The sequence below is a fragment of the Asterias rubens genome, chromosome 21, assembly GCF_902459465.1.
Source record: "Asterias rubens chromosome 21, eAstRub1.3, whole genome shotgun sequence".
Taxonomy (NCBI): domain Eukaryota; kingdom Metazoa; phylum Echinodermata; class Asteroidea; order Forcipulatida; family Asteriidae; genus Asterias; species Asterias rubens.
Window position 1 is genome coordinate 7736173 of NC_047082.1, and position 21872 is coordinate 7758044.

At 38.7% G+C, this 21872-nt stretch overlaps 1 protein-coding gene across 5 annotated transcripts; it reads right to left on the bottom strand.

Annotated features, from left to right (window-relative positions):
- Positions 1 to 1237: 1237 nt before the first annotated feature.
- On the bottom strand, positions 1238 to 20779 carry LOC117304686 (transient receptor potential cation channel subfamily V member 3-like). 5 transcript variants are annotated; one of them, XM_033789264.1, is made up of 24 exons: positions 20722 to 20767; positions 19616 to 19830; positions 18863 to 18980; positions 15158 to 15193; positions 13647 to 13867; positions 12727 to 12886; positions 12353 to 12514; positions 11584 to 11693; positions 10636 to 10755; positions 10073 to 10164; positions 9554 to 9686; positions 9320 to 9397; positions 8975 to 9114; positions 8491 to 8678; positions 8027 to 8110; positions 7597 to 7712; positions 7176 to 7291; positions 6507 to 6708; positions 5070 to 5141; positions 3509 to 3713; positions 3004 to 3205; positions 2660 to 2767; positions 1835 to 2054; positions 1238 to 1582 (listed from the first exon to the last, which is right to left on the bottom strand). In XM_033789264.1, exons 2-24 carry the CDS (start codon positions 19808 to 19810, stop codon positions 1535 to 1537), a joined length of 3126 nt encoding a protein of 1041 aa, XP_033645155.1. In that variant the 5' UTR covers positions 19811 to 19830; positions 20722 to 20767; the 3' UTR covers positions 1238 to 1534. The 5 variants fall into 5 exon arrangements, with proteins under 5 accessions (XP_033645155.1, XP_033645157.1, XP_033645156.1 ...); XM_033789266.1 differs by lacking the exon at positions 15158 to 15193 and having other exon boundaries at positions 13647 to 13846; positions 19616 to 19828; positions 20721 to 20779; XM_033789265.1 differs by lacking the exon at positions 15158 to 15193 and having other exon boundaries at positions 19616 to 19828; positions 20721 to 20779.
- Positions 20780 to 21872: the final 1093 nt, after the last annotated feature.

Genomic DNA, 21872 nt, shown 5'->3' on the forward strand with positions numbered 1-21872 from the left:
TATAATTTGGCCGGTAAATCAGCATAAAATGGTTTTGTAAAACACAAATATCAACAGATTTACATTAAACTTGCATGGGTTAAAGATAATGACGGTAGAAAGCTTCCCCTTAAAAAATTACTTGCTGAGGCATGCGTGAAACAATTTTACACACAAAATGTTGGTCTCTGTGGAACGGAAATTATTTTAGCCTGTTTCAAACAACAGGTTTACGCGACTCTACTGTACACATTGTAGGGATTCATGTCGTGACCAAAAACCTGATCTAAAATGGGAATTAAAGTTGACAAAAAAACAATCTATATACCCGCCTTCGATACCAATAAAAAAATATCTCACTGACACACGGTGACATTGCATAATTTTACATCTTGTATATATATACATTCACAGACAACAAGTTTTTACAAAACCTCACAAGTCATACTTATTTACATGGTTACAAAAGAACCTTTTTACATATGTTTGTACAAATAAATTTTATAATAAATTTCAGAGTGTTCTACGAAAATGAAGAATAAGTTGTACAATAGTTAGTTTCCCAAATTGCGACACAGCACCTTGTTAAACAGTACATGGTGCTGACAGAATTAGGTCTCACAATTCCAACGTAGTCCCACATCTAGCAGGAAATACTGTATGTTGCAGCGCCAGGAGCATCACTGGGTGACTAACACGTGCACTATATAAGACGCCACAATCGATTAATTAATTAATTAAAACATACTGTTTTGGGAAATTAAATTTTAAAAAGTTCAAAATAATAAGTACATGTACATGTAACTGTTGCATACACATTTCAGTTAGTGCTGAACACAAATGAACAAATTTTCAGTTGAACAAAGAAAAATTGACTAGAGCAGGATTTGAACATACAGCTAGTTATCCTTAGGAACATCTTTTTAATCAGATCTAGGCTACTGTCAGCTATGAGAATACAAATGCTGGATCCATTTTAAGAAAGTATCGGTAAAACAAAGGTAAAAGCTTGTGTACATGTAGAAATTATGACAAAGCGTTGATAATAATACACAATTGCTTTTCTCTAATCAGGGCCTTTCAGAGTATGGTTAACCATTTTTCATTTTTGTTTAAAGTAGGATTTTAAACTTTACATGGTGGTAATACGATATTGAAAGGTTTGGAAAGGTTTTCTCGAAATGAGTTGGGGTGGTTCTGAAAAGAACCGTTGGTTTCAACTCGTCGTTTCGATCAGTCGTTTCGATCAGTATTCTCTGAGCATCTCCTAGAGAAAGCGGTCAGAGCATACATACCGCAAATCTTTCCATATTTTATTTTTTTACCCACCCACTTTATCCTAAGTTTAGTCCTTGGGGAAAAAAAGTAGGAAAACTTGATTTAATGCATCCATGTATGCATGGTGTAGAGTAAAAGTCTTTTAAGGTTACTTAGTCAATAAGGCTTGGTACGGTTCTGAAATATCCAGAAACTTTTGTTATGGCTTAGGGTGATCAATGTCACAGTGGTTTTCTTTCCCCTCAGAATCTGAGATATTTTTAGGATTAATCTTGGGCTAAGCTTTGGTGTCATTGTCATCTGACATCTCTTGCTTCTCAATGTCCTGAAATTAAAAAAACAAAAGAAAGTCAACATAATGACATGAAAATTTACAAATTTGCTAAATGTGTGAGCTGACTTTACTGAAGTATTCTTAAGAATAAAGTGCACCGAGTTCTTTCATGCACTCAAGGTTGGTTTTTTTCCTGCCGAAAACTATCGACATGCATAATACCAAGTTGGATCGGAAAAATTAAAACTTATTTTTCAAATTGAATTTTGTAACTAAAACCAAGTCCGACAACTAAACACTGACCTTATCAATGGTCCTAAACTTGACCAAGTCCGACAACTCGTCTTCTTCTCTAGTCATCTGGCGACTCAGTTCACTTGGCGCTTTAACTTCATGATTGTCTTGACCTTCTTTGACCTCTGACATTGGGATCATGACCTCTGCCTGTTGCTGTTGCAGGTAGTCCTCTTGCTGTTTCCGCTGCTTGAGTTTCTTCTTTCTCTCCTCGCGGAAAACTTTTAGTCTTGGGAAGTAGAGCAATAAGTAAGAATTATAAGGCTGTTGATAAATTTCTTTGCTAAGCAAAAATTGACTGGGGCACCAGTTGTAACAATGTAAACTTCATTAAATTTTGGCTAAGTTTCTGCTAAGCAAAATTTTCTGCACTTAGCCAGTTTTTGTGCTTACAGGCTTACAACCTCAAAATGTAACACTAAAAAGAGGATAACCTTTAGTTTCTAAAACCTTTATGGAAAGAAATCTAGAAATATCCTGCCCACATGCAAAATCTGAAAGTTGGAGAAATAACTCTTTACTTCACTTTGCATTTGAAAGAAGTCAAGAACGAACTTCCACTGTGAACATATTATCTACTTGGCTCAAATTCGCCTACTGAAGCAGGGAATCCGCGCTTACATCAAGCGTATCCACAAGCTAACGGAAGAATTTAGCTTGTGCCCGTGCGTACTCCATCATCCCCATGTTACTAGGAATTCTTCGCTTACACACCTAGCACAGAGAAATTTTGCACTTGATCAGTAAGCAGAGAATAGTGATTGTAAAGCGCAGATTTCAGCAGACCATGAAGTTGGCTCGATTTCTTCATGGAGGGTAGACAAACTGATTTACCTTTCCTTATTGACTGCTTCCATTGCGGAGTTATCAACTTGTGTGAGAGGTTGAGGGGCATCGGACTCCAGAAACGTTCTCTGTGTGGCAAGACTGTTATCCACTAAGCTGCAAGTATAATTGAACACAGAAATTAACTTTTGTGAATTGTTGTCTGTTGCCCCAGGAGTGTCAATACTTTGGTTCATTGAGGAGAAGCATGGAACTGGATATAAGATTCCTTGACGGAGTGTAAACTTCTGAGATAAAGTGGGCTATGACACTACTCTAAATGGAATATCGCAAGATTAGATCAGGACATTTTGATGTCTTTTAGCAGTCTCAAACACTCATCAATAACTCACCTTTGAGACCTACTCCTTGATCCTTGCATTAATGGACTCAGAACAGGACGATGTCTCCCCACATATCTTGGCATTCTTGATAACTCATACTCATCCTCGTCCAAGTCCCCGCCTCCGAGTCTACCGGTGGGTAAGCTGGGCTGGGTGATGTAGATGGGAGGTCTTGGGGTTACTCCTCCTGGGTTGATGGGCCCAGGGGCTCCTACCAAGCAAAGAACAAACAAACAATTGTGGAACTGTTAAAGGTAATTGTTTACAACCTTTCCTGTCCGTCGGAATGCAACAACTTAAAGACTTCAGGCCTGGAGCATCAGGCATCTGAAAGCACGTAAATTTGTGCAACGGACATTTTTTCTTTCATTATTTTTTTTTTTTTTTGAAACTTCAATGACCAATTGAGTCCAAAATGTTCACGGGTCTGTTATTTGATGCATATGTTGGGATGCACCAAAGAATACTTGTCTTTGACACTTAATAAAAACTACTTGCTCTCTTCTAAGATTACCTCGTGATGATGATTGCGCAATCAATAGAGCTTGCAAGATTTCGTTCATTGTCTTCAGCTGCTTCTGAACATTACGATTTGACCTCTGCTGCCTCTCTCCTAACCTTGTCAGCTCCTCCTGTAAGGACCTGACATTCACTGCCTCGGAATCTTGAAGATGACTCTGGTTATCGTGGAGATGCTCAGCGATTTCATCCAGGGAATCCTTTTGGTGGCAGAAGTGGGATGTTTGATAAATGAGCCTTTGGTTATATCCACATAATAATACTTGCATTTAAAGATATATATCTACAGATTATTGAAATTTTAGTTTATTTTTTTCTGCATGGATGAAACCAGCGTTACTCAACAAAATAAATAAATAAATGTCAATGATGGTATTCTGAAATTTCATGTGGATTGAGATTATTTTTTGTCTGGTATAATGATTTACTAATTTCTTCTGCATGAAAACAATTTTTATCAAAAAAAACTAATAGTTAACCAAATTTCAATGATGGAACTGTGATCTTTTATCTGGATTAAAATTATTTTTTGTCTGGTCCACACTTACGGTACAGTTCTGTGTGCCTAAAGGCATCCAGAGACTGTATATCTAGTCTGGTTTGAATTGAGCTGCTTCAGAGCAAACAGCGCTTAGCTGCTAACCACTCACAAACATTACCTGAGCTCTATTTGTTATAAAGCTGTTTAGCAGAAAACACTGCTTGGCTAAATTCATTGCTTAGGAACCATTAGTGTGCGTACTCCGGCTGGTAATCGGTTTCTGCTATTAGCTTAGCAGAGTTTGTTTGTGCTTATCAAATTTGAGAACTTATGAAAAGGGCAGAGAGATCAAAGATGAAACAAATCTTAATGCACAAAAATGACATTCTGAGACTTTCCTCATAGAAACGTAACTTTAGAAATATAAACTTTACTTTGGAGCAATAAAAGGTTGGTGTTCAGCAAATTTGGTGCATTGTAAAGTCAAAGCGTGCAAAGTAATGTTGCGTTTTATTAAGAAAAAAAAACATACACAGAAGCACCAATTAATCATGAGGTATTAAGTTAATATTAAGAGCAGGCTTGTGTTAATAGCTAAGAAAACTTGTGCTTCTAGCGTGCAATATTTGTGAGAATTAAAACATTTTGATAATTTAATGAAGATCAGTGCTGTGTGCTATTTACTCCAAAAGTGTCAGAAGTTGTTGCAGTACAATCTCCTTCACACTGAATGATTGATCTCAAAGTTTGTTAGATCTTTCATTTCACCCAGTAATTGGAGTAAGTTCTACATTGTGAGGTTTGCGGTAGCACCGTGTGTAAATCTCTTTTTTGAGTCGAGTTGGCTCTGAAAAGAATCAGTGGTTTGACAACTCAACGTTACGATCAGTATACTCTGATTGTCCTCAGCAGAATGAAGATGAAGACAATCAGAGCATACTGATCGAAACGTTGTCAACCACCGATTCTTTTTAGAACCAATACTACTCAAAAGAGATTTACACACGGTGCTATCGCAAACCTCGCCTAATATTAGTTAAAAAGCAAAGCTCTACATTCTACGGCAAAAACGAACCCCATTATTTTTGCGGAGTCCTCCAATATTTAAATGGTTGAAGAGGTGTTCTTTCATGTCATCCAGTTCGTCCTTTCAGCGTGTGCATGAAGATTATAAATTGTTAAATACATGCAATAACCACAACCGATGATAAAGTTAAAAGTTAGCAAATTTATAATCAAAACCAAGCTTTCCCGCAAGTTAAAGCTGGTTTATTCAGGCTCGGCCCTTCTAAGGCAAAGTATTTAAGCAGAGGCAAGTACACAGATAAGCTGGTTTGCCATAAAAAGACGGATCAAATTGACTTATCAAGATAAACCACAAGGTTTAAGCCCCAAAATCATTAAATTAACTTGTGCATTTATCATGTTATTATCACATGCATAGTTAGTCTACCAATTGACATTGTCCTTATTTTTTAACTGTACCACAAATGTTTTGTATAATTTTAAAGTAACTTGTAAGTATTGTCAGTAATCTATTCCAATCATTCGCTGTAATTTTAGCAATATACAATTTTTTCGTGGTTTTGTATTGTGCTTTACATTTTATTGTTCGGTTTTATGAACATGTTTATTATAATAATAATAATAATAATAATATTTTAATGTCTCCAATTGCCAATGGAAAACAATTATCTGTATATGTTATGCGGACAATAAAGAATTATAATCTAATCTAATCTAATCTTGTCCTGGTTTTTTGTTGTTGTGTTTTGTGGATATGTGAACATGTCTACAAATTTAAACCAAGGACTTTAAGAAAAGGGATATGGGATGTCCTTGGTTTACACCATTTACACTGGTTTGTTTTTATGAATGTATACACTTCCAAAATAATCTGGACAAGAGATGACAAAACTCAGAAGAAATTAAAGCTGTATTTTTTCTTTTGGCAATGCGAAAGTCACTCATTGTAATTAGCTCAGAATGGAAACAAACAACCAATGGCAAACAAATTTTGTTTTCCCTTTTAACAAAAAGGAAACTATGCTACAGAATGCGCTTTATAGAGGCAAATAAGTTTTTTTTTTAATAATATGCAATGCAGAAGTCACTCAAAGAAAAGCCAGAATGGTGGAGCAAAATTGTAAAATCCCAAAGCTTTTACAACTAAATATTACTACCATTGATATCAGATATTTGGTCGGCTGAACGATTTGTGTGACTGGTTTTGTTGAAACTTGTTCATACATTGTTTAAAAACAGAATTGATGATGTGTTTCTTGTTTCCATGGAAATGCTAACATGAGCTATTTCTATGGTCTACAAAATTTGGAGTTTGAACTTTGGAATTTGGGCAACTTTTTAAAAAAAAATTTGTTTTCAGAGCGAAACTTAAAAATTGTATTTTTCCCGAGCACACCCCCTCCCCCCTCCAAGGGATGCAAGGAAGAAAAGTTCATTGAAAACAGATAGTTCTACCCTGGTAATTCAAAATGACTTATGGACTCACCTTAATTTGGAATGTAACTTTCTTCAAGTCTGATTCCCCTTCCACTGTCTGGTCATCATCATAGTAGAGGACTTCGGGACCAGCCTTTTCATGGATGTGGCGACGGAATTTACGCAGTTGCTTTTTGCTGAGGCCCTCTTCTATTCCTAGGATGATAGAGGCCTGTTGCATTGCAGCGTTGGAGTTGGCGTTGTCATAAACTCTATTATGGAATGTGGTATAAACTTGGGTAATTAGAATGGAATAAAAGAATGTGTATTTAGTTTACAGTAACGCAATGTCTATATCTACTTTGCTGAGTAGATTTTGATCTTTGGGAACTTGTCTTGCTATTTATTCTACTGCCGCGGAGTAGATTTTAGAATTCGGGAGACTACTTATAGTTCTGAAAAGAACTGTCCAGCTCAATACCAGTGCAGCATGTAGAAATGTATCTCTTAATGTTTGAATGTAACTCTAGTAGCAAGGTTTGCAGTAACGCTATCTAACAATCTTTCTCTGAGCTGTAATGGTTCTGAAAAGAACAGTGGTGGTTTAACAATTCAACATTTCGATCAGTATGCTCTGATCGTCTTCAGGAGAGTAAATCTTGAAAGCTAGAGATGTTGATTTTCTTTTCCGATAACCTAAATGTTTTTGCATCTTCTTCAAGAAATATCTCATACAAACCTTTGGAACGTGTCCGATAGCAACGCAATTAGGAGATTGATGCACAGTAAAGCTGATAGAAAGAGGAATGTACTGACAAGTATGTAAGCCATGACAGTATCGTAGCCATGCATTCCCTGTAGAAGAAAAAAACAAGTGGTGGGTAGCTGTGTTAGTCAAGTAATTGCAAAGAGAAAAAATGAAATGTAGCCCTTAAAGCCATTGGACAGTTTCGGGGGGTTACAATTGGCCTTCAGGCCATTCCTACCTACAAATGAGGCACACCTCTGGCATTATCCTATACCAAATCATTCCCCAAGGTGACTCACATTTTTTTTACAAAATTTAGACCCGATGTTTTGACCCTATAGCGATCTTTCTCAAAAGCTAAATCAATTGTTTTTGAAAGACTGTTCTAAAAAAAAAAATCTTTTCTCTTGACCTCATAATCATACTCATCAACCAGCGTGATCCTGAAGAGAGAGAACAATAAGCTGTCAACGGTTTGCATCGATGGGATCCCTTCATTGTTTCCAAAGATCATCCAAAATGCACACGCTGTAAGAAAAGAAAAACATGAAAATGGATTATGACACATCAGTCTTGTAAGGTCAGCAGCCGATTTCACGAAACGCTAGGATCAATCCTATCTCGAGTTAGGACGAGTAACCCGTCTCAACTTAGGATGAGTTAAATACGTCCTACGTATTTTGATACGGAATCGAACCCGTCCTAAGTCCTAAGATTAATCGGAAGTTAGGAAGAGTTTGGTGAAATCGACGGCAGGGCTTTTTAACTGTCATAAAAATTTAAAATAATTAAAAACTCTCATGATCCTAAAGATGTTCTCTATAAGAATCTGATGTACTCACCATATGGAATGTAGAATTCCAAGTAGAGAAAACCAAACTTGAAGACATCTCCCAAGATGTGTCCCAACATCACAATAAACGGTCCTATGTCAAGAAACAAAGAAGATACTTTTATAAAGTCACTTTTGTGGCCCAACACGGGTCCTGTTGACCCAATTCACCTGACGTCATCATCCAATAATCTTGGAACCTATACTAGTGGGCAATGTCACTGCGCATTATTCAGTGAAGTGCGCATTGTAGGCGACGCGACGTTTACAGGTAAACCTATTGACCACCAAAAGTGGTGAGCGCGGCACAGTCGCCGCGTGCGACGTGCGTGCAAGGGGTCAATACACAGAAGAAAAACGGGACTGAAAATTGTGTTAAAAAAATACAATAGGATGAAAGGGAATGCATTTCACAATAACTGAAGAATTGTATCACAAAAGGTGTAAGGCTTATAAAAAAGAATCGAAACTAACCGATTGATTTGAAAGCCCTGGCAGTTTTCATGAAGCGTAACCAGATCAAGATGATTGAAATGGCCATGAAACGACGAGCGAAGCCGACCAGCCTATCATGAGAGATTCCATCTGGGATAAACTGGCTCGCGATAAACATGCCATTAAAGATGAGAAGTACACAGTATACGATCCAATCAAAGTAGTTCCTAAGAGAAAACAAATAAATAAATTGAACTTAAAACAAAACATAATATGAGACAGAGCCAAACTCACAAGGCCGGATGGCCACTTCAAGACGAGGATTACACTTAAAACTGTATGGGCTGTTAACCCAAACCAACTGCCACCAGGAGGGGGCATGTTGCCACCTCCTCCTGGAACTGAAACAGGGTTACCCCTCACAGCAAGCGTGTAGGAATGGTATCATCCAGACTTAGTGTCTTTGTTTTGGGGTAAATTTTTCACACCTCGATAATGTAATTATTGCAAATTGTGGACTTACCAGAATTCACTGAAGTAGGCCGGGCTTTGGTTATTAATTTCTTCTATCTCTTGAAGGAGGAAGTTTTTCTCCTGAGGCCACTGCGGATGACAAAACTCAAGATCTTTCTCTATTTCACCTTCCCTCCACTGTTTCCATCTCTGAAATTTATCATATTAATTCTCTATTCCTCAATTTTGATGGGTAAAGTTCTTTTTAAGTATTAAGGTATATACCAAAACTGTATTAAAAGAAAACAGCTCATGTCAATATTCTCATAGCAACTGCTATAGATTTAAGAATAATCCCGGTCCTTCTCATGTTTGTTTTCTACGAGACCTCAATGAAATGACAAAATTTACTCACCTGAAATTTCTTTTTGGATGTGAAGAATTCTTGCAGTTCTAGAATGATCATGTACACAGTGATCAGCAAACTCAAAATCTATCACAAAGAGATAAATAAATAATAAAATAAATAATACTCACCCAGATGACAATTTTTCATGTATCAGCAGGTTAAGGGTTACTCATAACTCAATGGTAACTACTCATATCTCAATATTTGTGAACTACTCATAACTCATTGTGGAATACTCACCCAGATGACAATTCTCCATGTATCAGCAGGCAGGTTGTATCTTTCTAATTTATCCTCACGCAGCGTAACTGCTACTACAGTCCACAGTAAAATGAAGACGAAGTTAATCAGGGCTTGAATGCATGCGCCACGTCTGCAGAAATAAATAAACACAACAACCATAAAGATATTTTACAAACTTGGGTGTGATCTCTGGTTATGCGACAGTTATAGATCGTATGGCTTCTAACTGGCAACCCTAGGTTGAACAAAGACTTAATATGGAGACTGCCAACATAGGGCTAGACAGCTTAGCTGCATGGTAGAGCTCTGGCACGATCAACTGAAGGACGCAGGTTCACATTCTGCTCTAGTCAATTTTGAGAAGTGTAATAAACCCAAATTAAAATTGATGACAATTTTCAATGTACTGAAAGCATAAAACACAATCTCAAATTATATCTCAAGTGAACTGTTCTATTTTCTCATTTTATAGAAAAGATATTTTTTAAATATAATGGCTTTTCTGTCTTAACTTACCGACCGAACTTGACCCATTTGACATGCAAGAGTCTTTTGATGACCGGATGTGTAATCAGCTCTAACTGGTTGTATTGAACTATGACCTGAATCTGTTATGTCAAAGGTTAAATAGTCCAACATATAAGTCAAGGGTTAGGAGCATGTTATTTAAAGCAAATTTCCATTTTATAGACAATAAACATTGAATTGAAAAGTCTCTCACACCCAAGGCCTGAAGGCCACTTCAAGGTGTGGGCTACAATTTTTTTTCTCAGAGGCCGTTGCCACCTACTCCGCTGAAACAGGGTTACCCCTTTTTACAGTCCATACGGGCTTGAGATTAACAAAAAAATAATATCAAGAGCATTAAGTAAAGCCTGGTTCAAACTCCATATGTGAATACAATATGAATTTTGACATCTTAAATTCGTTGCAAATAATTTAAATTCATAGCAAATAATTTGCAACAGCTGAATTGTGCTGAACTCCTGCGAAACATTCGCTGCAAAAAAAGCTCTCTGACCTCAAAATTTGCATTCGCAAAGCATGTACTTTGACGTCAGTCCAGAAATTAAACTTACAGCAGATCTTGCTTTTGGCTTAGGGTCGTCAGGGCCAATTGGTTCCACATAATGGTGGTCATAGTACTGCTTTCGATTAGCTCGGTCACATCGATGAAACTGGTCTAATCCTTCTTTTGCCTGAAAGTTATACAAAATGAGGTTGAATATGAGAAAAATTATCATTTGGTGTTTGGGTTGGTGTAGTGGTATCTTTCCTCGCCTTCTACCTCTGGGACCCCGGTTCGAATCATGCCGGGGCACTATGTAGATTTGGGTCAAACCAAGATCAAACCAAGCGAACTGCTGATTTCACAATGACTAGAATAAAGTATTGTCGTCTAGCTCATGTAGTTACTGAGTCACAATTTCTTGATTCGTGCAATTCATAATCATATACATTAAACCAATGTTTGTGTGAGAGAGATTGGCTGGTGCCAGCTTGATGTTATATGGGGTGTCGTGGCCGAGCGGATAAGAGCACCGAATTCAAGCTCTGGTGATTCTGTTCAGCGGAGTGTGGGTTCGAATCCCGGTCGTGACACTTGTGTCCCTGAGCAAGACACTTAACTATAATTGCTTCTCTCCACCCAGGGGTAAATGGGTACCTGTGAGGGCAGAGTTGGTTCTTGTGATGGATTAGCCTTGATTGCGCTACATATTTGGCTGCACAGGCTGTATACTCCCCAGGGAGCTGAGATGGTTTAAGGAATGATTTAAGGCCCAGTGACCAGTGGTAATAATGTTGAAGCGCCATGAGCGTCACTGCGTGACGCACCAGAGCGTTGTATAAGAAGCCACTATTATTATTATTATTATTATTATTATTATTATTATTATTATATCCCTGTGTGGGAGGAGTTTGCTTGATTGGAAGTTCATCTAAACAAACAAACAAACAAACAAACAAACAAACAAACAAACAAACACAAGAAGAGTCAACGGTAGCTTGGCTGACATGTTACTTACAACAGCAGGCATCTTGCTGATGAGTAACACCAATGACGTCTGCCCAGTTTTATCCGTGTCTGATGCGTCCGACCCTAGCTCAAGAAGCTGCCTCGCTGTCTCACTTCGATCTGTAAGAATGAAGATAGTTTTGATTAAATATCCTCAAACTCTGTAATGAACTCAAATTTATACCAAACATAAACCATAGACCATAATTTGAAATCTGTCATTATCAAATAATTTGGGATTATGGCCTAAAAGGCCATTGAAGGGTATCAAACACAGTGGCGTTTAGACATTGAGTAACAAACTTGTAATTTTGTTTTAATCTTCATTTAAGGACTGTATCTATTTAAAAATGAGCGGATCACAAAACTAAACTTTACCTTAGAGCCCCTCTATTAATCATGACAAATTAATAGACCGATCCAGTAGGCTCCGCCCACGACGCACGTGTGAGCAAGAACACGTGGGGCTCTCCAATGCCTTTCTGCACAACTCTGCCGCGCGCGCCAAGATACGCGCACGCATGTCGGACCTTATTTTTCGGACCTTCGTTGCGTTGTGATTGGTCAATATGTAATGGGGCGAAGCTTAGTGGATCGGTCTATTACTCAATTACCTTGACTTTAGAAAATCTTATTTGACGTCATGGTAACTAGCTTTGTGTAAAAACTACTTACAGTGAAGGTACAATTTTTAGCCTTCGAGAAAGACTCTGCTTGCGTCCAAACGTCCAGCCATTAACTATTTTTTGCAAGGTACAATAAATTAAAATTTTACTCACCCAACTCAGCGGCAACTTGAAGAGGTGTTCTTCCTTTATAGTCTCTTGCATGTAGATTGGCTCCTTGCTTCAGTAAGGTTTTTAGAGCCATGTTGGCATCGTTTCGAGCAGCAAAATGCAATGGTGTTTGAAGCTCTCCATCAGTTAAAACTTCTATGTCAGCTGTGTTAAAAACAACAAGGAAACAAATTTATCCAAGGTTGTACAAAGGAAAATTATTCCCTTTCTATTGTAAGGGTTAATTTTCCATTTGTTGAAGTACATTTCATGCTTGCATTTCAAACCTTTTGGTGAGTTCACTCTTAAAACGTTACACAAGGAAGTTAGCCTTTGGTGATCAAATGGTTAAGAGCACCAGACTCTAAGATTCTCACCGTTTTCATAGTCATTGTCTAGCAGCATCATGACCATTTCAGGGTAGTTGACTGCTGCGGCTACATGGAGAGGGGTTCGTCCAAAGCGATCTTTCTGGTTAACCTTGGCGCCCCTTGCGAGGAGAAACAATGCAACATCGATCTCCCAAGCTCTTACAGCCTACAGAATAAAATAGAATTAAGAAGATATTTAAAGCCATTGGACACTTTCGGGAACAGTATTGTCCAAAGGCCCACACTTCATGTATCACAACTTATATATAAAATAACAAACCTGTGAAAATTTAGGCTCAATCGGTCATCAGAGTCGGGAGAAAATAACGTGAAAACCCACCCTTGTTTCCGCACGTTTCGCCATGTCATGACATGTGTTTAAAATAAATCCGCAATTCTTGATAACGAGAATTTATAATTGTTTTAACGTTTTCTCAAAAAGTAAAGCATTTCATGGAATAATATTTCAAGAGAAGTCTTTCACCATTACCTTCAGTAAACCCTGTAAGTTATTTGTAAATCTGTAAACTTTTATTTTGTTTTCTGTTCCGAAAGTGTATAATGGCCTTAAGAACATCTCAGTCCGCATCAGTAAAGTTAATAATGAGAAGTCCTTTTGATCACTAAGCACAAGCAGTAGCCCCAGCTGATCTCGTACCTTCCGCCTATTTAAAAGTTTTTTAAACAGGCAGACCCTCTTTTAAAAACTGAGAAGTCTCCCAAATTCCAAAAAAATCTACTTCATGATTGTAAAGAAGACTCGGTGATAGTAGAAAGCAAGCAAGTTCATAATCTACCAAGCAAGTAGATAATGTGTGTTAAATTAACACCTACTTGTTGGGTAGATTATGTTTCTTTTGAAAACTTGTCTTGCTATATTTTCACTATTTACCGCAAACTAAATATACACCACTGCGACATTATACCTCATGAAGCACAGTCTGTCCATGTTTATCTGTACAGGTAATATCAGCGCCACTGTCCAACATTTGCTGCACAAACTCCAGGTCGATAACTTCCTCATCAATGTCCGAGCGAGCCATCCTCGCAAAGTACGAGATCAAAGCCTCGTTGAAGCGATTGCGCTGTAAGGGCTGCGGCATTATGCTGTCATCAATCCCCATGCCTTTACGAGAATATCCCGCATCTAGGAAGGAAAAAAATGGAAACGGTCAATTACTGAAAGTACGAGAAGAGACAATATGGTTTTCTCAATGAATCTTTAAGGTCGTTTTGTTTGCTTAGCAGTTTGCAACCCTGTTCCCATCTGGAGTGCCAAGTTTTATTGGTTGCTTAGCAGTTTGCAACCCTGTTCCCATCTGGAGTGCCAAGTTTTAGTGACATACTCAAATCTATTTGTGGGGGTGTCACCCCAACAGTCAAATTTTAATCATTTGGGTCTATACCAACTAAGATTTTGTTTTTGTGCTAAGCAAATTTGATGGATGTTAGTGATTTAAACTTTTAGCAACAATTAAAGCAACAACTGAAGCACCAGATAATCGTACAGACAACATAGACAATGTAACCTCTGACATCACACATTCAATTTGTTATTTCTTTTTTCCTTTTCGATTTTTTACATCGCTGTATTGGAGAATGAGACATCTTTTGTACTTTCATTGTGTCCCTGTTTAAAGGTGTCTGAAACCCTTTTCTTTTCATTTTAAATCTGGTCCCGGCAAAATAGTTCTGGTCCAGTCAGTATTTTGAGCAACAAGCCATGTTGTCTTGTGGATTTCCCCCCAAGTTCCAGCCATGATGGGTACATGATCTACATCAGAAATAGGGCAATCTTCATGCATCGCAAAGCATGTAAATATAAAAGTTTCCAAGAAAAGCCTGTCAGATACAAATACAGTTAAGAGACAACAAAACAAAAAAACCAGAACATTTAGGGTGCAATGGCCGGAAAGAAAGCCTTTTGTTATAAAGCGACGAGGGACGACTGACAACAATTTCATCAAGCTGTTGTAAACAAAAAAGTAAAAGAGAGCCAAAAAACAATAGACATTACATTGTTATTTGCTTGGTAACCTGTTTCTGCTAAGCAGTAGTTTTTAGTGCTAAGCAAGTTTTTATTCTTAACAGCTTCATGAGAATTTGCAAAGGTAACAACATTTTAGAACATTGATGATAAGCCCAGAGGTCTAAGTCCATCTTAAAATGCTTTTAAAAAGAATTCTGACTGAGCAAACACAACAAAATGCAACAATACCTGCTTAACATTTCAAAAAGTGCAGAATTGTTGGTGGTCATGCAATAAATGGATTGCACATGTCACTGACCACTATCTTTGATGAAACGTGCACGCATGAAAGGCTATCATTGGCTGAGTGTACACGCAACACGCAACGTCTAATTGTTCATCATCAAATATGGCGGTCAATGATGCTATGTGGAAGCCATCTATACAAAAGGCACGCAAAGAGTTTACCTGTACTGTGATCATGTGGCTTCGGACTAGTTTTGTCTGATCACACGATGATGTGAAGTGAATAGCATTAGGAATGAAATGAGATTACAGAGTTAGTGTATCGCACAGAAATACAAAATGTCAATAAAGATACAATCACTATTGGCAAGATGCCAGGAGATTAAAAATCAAAACATGTTGTGAGTCAATTAGGATTAATTGTTATGTAATTTGTTGAGCGAGCTGAGTGTTCTTTATTATGTTGATTAGTGTGCATGTGTGCCATAGCCTGACTTCTAGTTAGTAAGGGACAGTCAGGCCTGATGCTCCATTCTTGAAAGGGCAAGGGCACCAAGGCATTTTTTTCCAAAGGGCACCTCCATGAGGAAATTGTAAACTTTGATTGGAACATTTTGAGGGGCACCAAGGCAAAGATGAGGGGCAATAGAGGCAATGAAGCCTGGGCAACATCCTCAACAGGACTCCATGACTTCATTCCAACTCCATCCTTCAGTCCTACGGGCTGAGATCTTCCTTGTGGTCCAACTCAATCACCTTAGAAATGGCTGGGCCATAATGCCTTGTTCCTCCATAGCATCGGAGCTACCAGGGGTCAATTGGAGGTAGCTTGGGCCACATCCTCAACAGGACTCCATGACTTCAGTCCAACTCCATCCTTCAGTCCTACGGGCTGAGATCTTCCTTGTAGGACCTGGGTCCAACTCAATCACCTTAGAAATGGCTGGGCCATAATGCCTCGTTCCTCCATAGCATCGGTCCAACTCAATCACCTTAGAAATGGCTGGGCCATAATGCCCTCGTTCCTCCATAGCATCGGAGCTACCAGGGGTCAATTGGAGGTAGCTTGGGCAACATCCTCAACAGGACTCCATAACTTCATCCCAACTCCATCCTTCAGTCCTCGAGCTGAGATCTTCCTTGTGGTCCAACTCAATCACCTTAGAAATGGCTGGGCCATAATGCCTCGTTCCTCCATAGCATCGGAGCTACCAGGGGTCAATTGGAGGTAGCTTGGGCCACATCCTCAACAGGACTCCATGACTTCAGTCCAACTCCATCCTTCAGTCCTACGGGCTGAGATCTTCCTTGTAGGACCTGGGTCCAACTCAATCACCTTAGAAATGGCTGGGCCATAATGCCTCGTTCCTCCATAGCATCGGTCCAACTCAATCACCTTAGAAATGGCTGGGCCATAATGCCCTCGTTCCTCCATAGCATCGGAGCTACCAGGGGTCAATTGGAGGTAGCTTGGGCAACATCCTCAACAGGACTCCATAACTTCATCCCAACTCCATCCTTCAGTCCTACGGGCTGAGATCTTCCTTGTGGTCCAACTCAATCACCTTAGAAATGGCTGGGCCATAATGCCCTCGTTCCTCCATAGCATCGGAGCTACCAGGGGTCAATTGGAGGTAGCTTGGGCAACATCCTCAACAGGACTCCATGACTTCAGTCCAACTCCATCCTTCAGTCCTACGGGCTGAGATCTTCCTTGTGGTCCAACTCAATCACCTTAGAAATGGCTGGGCCATAATGCCTCGTTCCTCCATAGCATCGGAGCTACCAGGGGTCAATTGGAGGTAGCTTGGGCCACATCCTCAACAGGACTCCATGACTTCAGTCCAACTCCATCCTTCAGTCCTACGGGCTGAGATCTTCCTTGTAGGACCTGGGTCCAACTCAATCACCTTAGAAATGGCTGGGCCATAATGCCTCGTTCCTCCATAGCATCGGTCCAACTCAATCACCTTAGAAATGGCTGGGCCATAATGCCCTCGTTCCTCCATAGCATCGGAGCTACCAGGGGTCAATTGGAGGTAGCTTGGGCAACATCCTCAACAGGACTCCATAACTTCATCCCAACTCCATCCTTCAGTCCTACGGGCTGAGATCTTCCTTGTGGTCCAACTCAATCACCTTAGAAATGGCTGGGCCATAATGCCCTCGTTCCTCCATAGCATCGGAGCTACCAGGGGTCAATTGGAGGTAGCTTGGGCAACATCCTCAACAGGACTCCATGACTTCAGTCCAACTCCATCCTTCAGTCCTACGGGCTGGGATCTTCCTTGTGGTCCAACTCAATCACCTTAGAAATGGCTGGGCCATAATGCCTTGTTCCTCCATAGCATCGGAGCTACCAGGGGTCAATTGGAGGTAGCTTGGGCCACATCCTCAACAGGACTCCATGACTTCATTCCAACTCCATCCTTCAGACCTACGGCCTTGGTCCAACTCAATTGCCTTAGAACTGGCTGAGGCCGTAATGCCTCGTTCCTCCATAGCATTAAAGCTACCAGCTCAAATTTGCATCAGTGTGGCAGCCCACAAACCATCAGGCACATCATTCATGACTGCCCTGACTTCAGACCACCACAAGGCAAGCAGTGTCTCGGGGACCTTGATGAGGATACCGTCAAGTGGCTTGAAGTCACAAGATTACCAATTTAATTATATTCAATGTTCACCAGTTATGCAGTTATAGTGTCTTGCTCAAGGAAACACGACTGGTGTCACGAATGGGACTCGAACCCACACTCTGCTGGTCAGAAACACCAGAACTCGAGTCCGGTGCTCTTAACCGCTCGCCACAATACCCCAAATAGATGAGTAACAGTTTTAATCAAATGTTACACCATTCAGAAGTCATTACAAGATTCCTGCATGAGTCTTAGAGAATCACTTGGTGAAATCCAGACTATTCCATTTCACGAGAATAAGCCGGGGGGAATGGAAAAGCCAGATTTCCTTAAGTGATTATATTTCGCGACAATTTTGCACAAACAAAATGCATCAAATATTAAATTAGAGTGCTTATTATTGTTGGTTAGAAATATGTTTGTTAACTTGCATCTTGTTAGTTACTAACTACTGTAGGTTTTTTCTGTCTCGTAAAGAAAATTGTCAAAGTAAAGAAGAAGTTAGACAACCCAAACAAGTTAATTCTCTGTCATCAATTATTAACTTCCAAAACACCCGTGTAAAATGCATACGTGTCAAAACAAGAATTCCACTTTTACGCTCCAATACTTACAAAAAATTGTTGTTTCATCCAAGGACATCATACAAATTCATGCAAATGGACAGGAGATGGTTCAAGAACATAACAAATGGAAATGAGGAAATTTATTATGTAAATTAGTTCTAATGATGTAATGTAAAGAGTAGCGGCATGGAGCATTATTTTCAATTGAATTTTTTAGTCAATTGAATATTTTAAGCTTTAGATTCTGTATTCATCTGAAACTTTTACATGTGACTTTACTGTATCTTACTTTATCATTTTAATTTCTTTAATAAGCGTTTCAGTGACAAAAACCAAATGATGACCCTACTTTTAAATCATGTTTTAAATTTTTACATTGTTTTCCCCAACTGTTAAACTCTATACAGTCTGGGGAACCCAGATTTTAAATTGTAGTCGATTGAGGGTATGTTTTTGATATTAACTTTTAAAAGACTTTGATTATTGGTATCCTGGATGAAATATTTTTTTTTACAGTATAAATTATGTTAGATTCCACCAAGTGATCATCCCAATGAACTCAATCGATATCAGATATTAGGAACATCAGAAGATAGGAAGCAATGATTTTGTTCTACCTTTGAAAGTCAGAAAAAAACACATTAGGAAATTCAAGAAGTTGGCCTTTCTGCCTTGAATGTACGCATAACTCAATGAAATCTCTTATAAACTATGTATCTTACTTGCATTTTCTCCCATTTGTCTCCTTCTGCAACTTAGTCCTTTAAACCGCTCCGCCCCTTTCTTGACGTTGGACATGACGTTGAAAGCATCAGCAGCATTGTCAATTGTCAATTTTCTCTGCACATGAAACAAATAATAATTGTCAGTTCTTTTTAAAGGCACTACATACTATTAGTAATTACTCAAAATAATTGTTTGCATAAAAACTTACTTGGTAACGAGCAGTGGAGAGCTGTTGAAATAGTACAAAGCATTGTGAGAACTGGCTGCCCTGAGGTTAAATAGTTTTCTAAAATTAAATATCAAAAGACTTCAGGCCTGAAACCTTCCTTTAGGCATACAAATGTGTGCAACAAGAGAGTTTTCCCATCATTATTCTGTTGCAACTTGATGACCAATTGAGTCCAAATTTTCACAGATTTGTTATTTTATGCAATTTATGTTCAAGTTGGGATACACTTCTCCAAAGTGAAGAGAAGAAGGGTCACCGCATATATACATCCAGAGATAAAAATTTAGAAACAGTTTGTAGGCAATGGTCAAAACTGGGCCTGTTTTTACTCGCAGTGACCTGGAAATCCGCCATAATACAATCTTTAAATACGACATGGCGGCCATCTTAGACATGGTGACCATCTTGAAAAACATACCCAAAAATAACAAATAAAAAAGCACCTCCTTCACCAACTTTTTTTAAAATCCGGACGAGCAGCTTGTTATTTATTTTACTTTGCCAAATAATAATATCTTACATCTTGCTGGCCATTGTTGTTGTTTGACATTTCTCTTCCCTTGGCCATCTCTGGTTCATCTACGTAACCATTCTGTTGGCTGACCTCTCCACTTGACCCTTCAGGATGTACACGATTCATACTGGATCCTCTTTTCTTCTTGCGTTTCTTTCGACCGACACCTCGTGATGATCCTTCCGAAGAACTGGTATTCATTTCAAGAAAGGATTTTTACTGCAAAAAAGATGGAAGTCTTAACTGTCACTGGTCACTGGATTTTCAGTGTCAGATTCTGAAAGGATAAACTTTGGTCATCCCCAAAAATGAAGAAACAAAGTGTCAAAAAACATTACCAACAATTGGATCCACCAACTGGGGCTCAGTACTTTTGTAAAAAATTTGGGTGTTGCATTTTTGTACTATTATTTTATATAGTTAGGTTGTGTGATAGATCATAGTGCGAAGCCCTCTTGGGGTCTAGTGCAAAAATGCAACTACTTGTCGAACGTTTTTAAATAAATAAGGTCAGAGCCCCAGCTGGGTCTACCAAATAATAATAATGATTAAAATGAAGATTTGTGATTGATATTTATTGATGTCAAAAAAATACTATTTAGTGCACTATATTTACTATGCAAGATTGGCATGTTTAGCAAAGAACAGTGCTGTGCGACTTACTGAATACTGTGTCAATGTACTAATATTACTAATAATAATATTAAAAAATTATAGCCCATCGCTTAGCTTTATTAACTTAATTTTACAATCTGTGAATGACTACAAAACTACCTTTTTATTTAACAATGATAGTGCGCCACAATCTACATGGGTATGCAACTTAGTATCGAATTTATTATGGTTATTTAGTTAGACTCCGTTCATTCTTCCGTCAGCTTCACACAAAATATCATTCAATGATGAATAGCGATCACGCATTTTGCTCGTTGTTGTTGCCAGCGCAACTGTAAACACAAGTGGGAATACAACCATTTAAAACCTGCCATTTTGTCTCTATTTCTGTGTACGATTTTTAAAACAATACCCCTAGATTATCAACAAAGACATGAATAATGTGATAGTGTAATAACAATTTTAATTTCCGTCTGTAAAGAGGTGAAAATCATACCTTTTTTGTATCATGTTCAGTTAGCTTTGAGTCGCGTCGAAAACGGCTAGTTGACCTTTGACCTACCATTCCAACACTAACGTACGGCTGTTTCATGCAAGCAATCTTCCTTGAAACGCACGCTGCTCGCCTCCCGCCAGCAGAAGCACGGCGTAGGCGTAGGCCAATCGTTAATACAATACAGCTACAAGATACATTTTAAATGTGTTTAAAGAAAAACTCAAACAAACCACGGAGTTAGATATTAAACATTTAAATCTTTAAAAAACATGTAAAATATCCTGTTGAAAATTACGTAAAATGATGTGTTTTTCTAGCTTGTCAAAAACAAGTTAAATTTACTTTTCACTTCAGTAAAATTGCGTCCCCAAGGTGGAACGGACTCGGTGTTGTTAGAAGAAGTAGTACGTTCAAAGCACATAAAATGTATTTCATCTTTCTATTCTAAGCAAAAATCAATTAATATAAAGTCGTTCAGTTTACTGAATATAAGGCCGTGTCCGAAACGGCGACTTCGGCTACAGCTACGGCTAGATCACGCGCGTCTGCCTATTCTTCAACACTGGTAGACGCGCTGATGTAGACGTAGCTGTAGCCGAAGTCGTCGTTTCGGACACGGCCCAACTTAAAAGATGTTCTCTTTTTTAATGGCGCCCTCTTGTGATGTGAGGAGGATGATGTGGGATGAGGAAGATCAGAGAGCTACGGCTACGAGTGCTGCTAAGGGTGTTGCTAAGGACGTACTATGCTTCAACACACGATGATTACGAGGGAATCTAGCCGTATCCATAGCTGTAGCCGCCATTGACACACGGCATAATCGGTTCCCGTCGCCAGAAATTATTGAATACACATTTTTTTGTTATAATTATAACTTACTATATTGATTGCATTTGTACACCTGACCCACTACTTTTGGCAAAAATTAGTGAACATTATTTGATGAGCCTGTAGGATTGAGATAACTTGGGCCCAATTTCATAGTGCTACTTGGACAGAAAACAATGCTTAAGACCATGGAGGTAGAAATAGAAGACTAAAGACTTTCTTGTGTATAGACTTGTAAATCAGTCTTAAATGAAATTGTCTTCATGCTGTGATCGAGGTGAGAACAGCGCCCTCAGTTTCAAGAAGCTAATGAGTGTCGAACAT